This window comes from Galendromus occidentalis, unplaced genomic scaffold (genome assembly GCF_000255335.2).
Source record: "Galendromus occidentalis unplaced genomic scaffold, Mocc_1.1 scf7180000077475, whole genome shotgun sequence".
Classification (NCBI taxonomy): domain Eukaryota; kingdom Metazoa; phylum Arthropoda; class Arachnida; order Mesostigmata; family Phytoseiidae; genus Galendromus; species Galendromus occidentalis.
The window spans coordinates 1515143-1518916 of NW_003805463.1; the positions used below are offsets into that span (position 1 = coordinate 1515143).

Below are 3774 nucleotides of genomic sequence, written 5' to 3' on the forward strand. Positions count from 1 at the left end.
GATGACAGTCGTCGATTCGTCTCTACTGATTATCACCAATTCATTCCTTGAATCTACAGGTTCGAAAGCGCTGCCTATGAAGCGGTATGGGGACAGTCAGACGAAACGAGGCGACAGCGCCGGCTTCTCCCGAAATCTCATGTAAGGCAAAGATCATCAAAACCATTCCTCCCATCACACACAAGAGAAGAGAGATTTCACTTTCAAGAAGTAAATTCGGCGCTCTTCTCCGATGGACAAAGCTTCGGATATACAAATTTATTCATCCGACGTATATCTTATCGGGGCCTGCTCCATTTGAGATTGAGTGCGCCGCTCCTTTCAAACTCCTCCACGAACCCGTCTGCGGTGTGCGCGTCGCTCCGACTCCGAAACACTCGCTCTGCCTGCTGCCGCTGATTGCCGTTGCAGACAGCGATCAGACACAGAGGAGAGGAGCAGCAGGCAGCAGCGCATTGGAGAGATTCATAAAGCACGAGAGAGGGGAAGAGAGACCGCGGAGGAGAGAAGTGAAGACGACAACGAGTGACGGCCATTTTGCTTTTACTTTAACGTTACTGATTGTTGTGTTTTCTCAAGTCTGCAGCGGCGTTCCGAGGCGCCTGGCTTCAAAGATCGACCGATTGTTTGAGCTCTATTTCGAGAATCGATGTGTGAGTGCAAAAGGGGTGGGTGAAATCGAGGCCTACGACTCCGCTGTCAGGGCCGCTCTCCGTGTCGCAGATCGTGTGAGTGTGCATATGCGAGTGAGTGCCGCGGTTGCCGCCACCACCGTCAGTCACTGTGGTCGCTCACTCCACAACCAGCTAGGAACTGGAGTGGTAATGTGTTGTTTTCTGCAGTGAACTCCGGGCCGAGCGACGACTTGAAAGTTCGACCAACGCTACCGTGTCGAGGAAGGGACCTTCCTCCGAACAATACGGGAGCGTCTCCAACGAGAAGCGCCATCCCAATCGAGCGTAGAAGAGCGATTTGTCAGCCCGACTAACTGACTGAGCGGCGACCGATCGAAGGTTTCAGGAGCGCAAACACAAGCGGAAACACTACCTATCATCATCATCATTACCGTCGGACCTTTTGGAACTCGAAGAAATGACAGCCGAATTCGAGGAAATCATAAGTCTCCTGATCGAGATCTGCTGATCGCTCGGCTCCCCCACTCCGATCGACGTGATTGTCCCTAGTTCGACGCATGGTTCGATTTCATCTGGAATCTCAACTGTCGTCTGTTGCGCTCGTATATCCGAGTTCGAATTCGGTGAACTTATCCGGGCAGAACCCTGATCTCTAACTATTTCTCCAACCGCGCCGGGAACCCCTGCGGAGGAGAAAATCCCGCTGTCCTGAGAATCAGGAGTAGTCGATGAGCTCGATACGCACGGAATCGACGCGCGACGGGAGTCAGTGCAGTGAACGGAGGACTGGATCCTAGGATCATCCAAACGCCACTTTGTGGATCCGTGGAATCACATCTCTCGAGGAAGACCGTGTTCCGCTCGTGGAACGTTCCGCGGACAACTCGGGTCTTGAGTTTCGCCGAGCTCAGTAAAGCAGAGGAAGGACGTCGGGTAAAGCTTCCTCTGGGAAAACTGCACTCCTCCCGTTTTAGGACTGCTGTATACGCTCATCGTTTGCAGAAAAAGGTTCGTATCTCGGTCGCGCAAACATACGATCTAGGGTCAAAACCTCTACCGCTCGCCTCGGTCCACGCAGGCACATCATGTGATCGTTGGCCGCAGGAATTCGTAATCATGAATCATCCCTGAGAGGCTCAGAGTATTCGACGGTTCATGAAAATCGATGTTTCTTTGCAGGTTCCTCTGCAGAATGCTGCGGGGCAGATCGCGAGACAGAGCCGAAGCGAGTACAGGCAAATAAACTCCCCGGAAATCGAGTCTGGTGGTCCTCCACCGCAGGATGGACTCGAATAACGACGTGGATTTCGACGCCTACTGGGAAGAGGAGAGCCGCAACAAGTACCGGAATCGTATTCGCGTTGGACGACAGTATCAGGCTTCGGTACCTCCGCTTCTGAGACCCGGTGAAAGTGACGACCGTCAACTGGAAGATCTCGAAACGCAGTACTGGAAGCCGTCGTTGGACGACGAAGCGATCCACGAGTATCTTTCGATGGCGAAAGCTGTCAGCGTGTTCAGCTGTAGCCTCGAGTCCCAGAGTCACGACAATCTCCAGAGCGCCATAAGAGGCTTGACGGAGTTCGTAATGAAACACCATGATCCGTGCCACCGGGACGCCGGTTGCAGAATGTCCGTCAAGTCGAGTTGGACGAACAAAGAGGCCGAGCTCCTGGCGTGCGCTCTGGAGCGATGCGAGAACGCCAATCGGAAGAAAATGGCCGAAGAATACGACGAGAGCGGCAGCGACGACGCGGACGGGGTTGACGAAACGAGCGATATCGAGGCGGATTGCCAACCATCGTCGACGTCGGCCCTCGAGCTCCCTATCGATGTGAATCCACCGTCCGAGATCAAACCAGTCCCGGCGAGGGTTATCGGTCGGAAAACCGACTCTCCGGTTTCGGATTCTGGTTCGCCGACTGGACCAGCCCAGGCGACCGGGACAGCGGCGGGCGGCGCGACCCCCGTAAGCGCGAAATCACGCGCAGATGGCGCGAACACTAGTCAGCAGCTTCAGGACCCGTCGGCCGCGGGCCAAGGAAGTCTGAAGTTCTATTTGAAAGGCCAGCTGATTCTCAAGTTGAACGCCCATCAGGAACGGAAAACCTGGGTCGAGGACCCCGACAATCCAGCGGCCAGTAGCGGCCAGTTCGGTGGAGTCGCGGGGGCTCTCTCCGGGGGCCAGAACAGGCGGAAAGCTGGAAGGAAAGCCAACAGGAGTTCGACAACATCAGGACCCATTTCCTGGCTAGATCGCGGCTCGCCTTCCCTGGAGAGCACGAGCTCTTTGGACTCGCACAACAGTACTTCGACGTCGGCGACAACCCCGACGTGTGCAGCAGCTACGCCGACGCCGTCGACCACAGCCGCAACTTCAACTGCGGCTACGAACGCATTGCCCGCGGGAGGAAACAACGGCGGTGGCGGCGGCGGGAGCAGTAGTTCAAGTAGCAGCAGCTGTAGTAGCAGCAGTAGTAGTGCCGCTTCGTCGGCTGCCAACCCAGTGTCCCAACAGCCCGCTCCCCTTGACCTGTCCTCGCAACAAAGTTAGTTAGTGCTTGAGAGTCGAGGAAACGACGTAGATGAGATCATCACCGCCACAATAATGATTCTCATAGCTGACTGCGGGCCACTTGTTGAGTGGCTGTACGACACGTCGGAGTGGTTCGAAGTCTGGTCGAGTCACTCGAATGAATCGCCGCCCCACGGTTTCTGTTGTGATCAAGCTTGACGCCGCTAGGATTTTTCTCTTTTGTTACTTGTCGATCTCTGCCATTCGAGTGGTCTCCGGTCGGAAATCGGTGTAGTCGACTCGAAGCTGTGTAGACAATGGTCTTCTAAGGGCAGCTTGTGCACGCCTGACGACTCCATGTAAAGTTTGTGTATATTAAAGATTGTGACTTCTGTACGAGATTCTTCTCGCGAGCTCTGAATGCAGACACGTAGAGACAGAGCGAGGACAGATTACCATTCAATAAATAGAGTGAGTCGGCCCACGAAGTTCGGCTCGAAGAATATAACCTTGTCAGTGGATTTCATCCCGGAACGTGAGAATGGAGCCGGGTCTCACCTCGTTCCCAGAAGCTGTCGACCCGTCTTGGAGACCGTGTCTTGTCAACTCCGAGTCTTTCTCCAG

The 3774-nt window shown here is 54.7% G+C and overlaps 1 protein-coding gene across 1 annotated transcript; it reads left to right on the forward strand.

Annotated features, from left to right (window-relative positions):
- The first annotated feature begins 1917 nt into the window (after positions 1-1917).
- LOC108864457 (uncharacterized protein DDB_G0271670-like) lies at positions 1918-3505 on the forward strand. Its single transcript, XM_018640140.2, has one exon. The coding sequence runs from the start codon at positions 1918-1920 to the stop codon at positions 3187-3189; it is 1272 nt and encodes a 423-aa protein (XP_018495656.1). The 3' UTR covers positions 3190-3505.
- Positions 3506-3774: the final 269 nt, after the last annotated feature.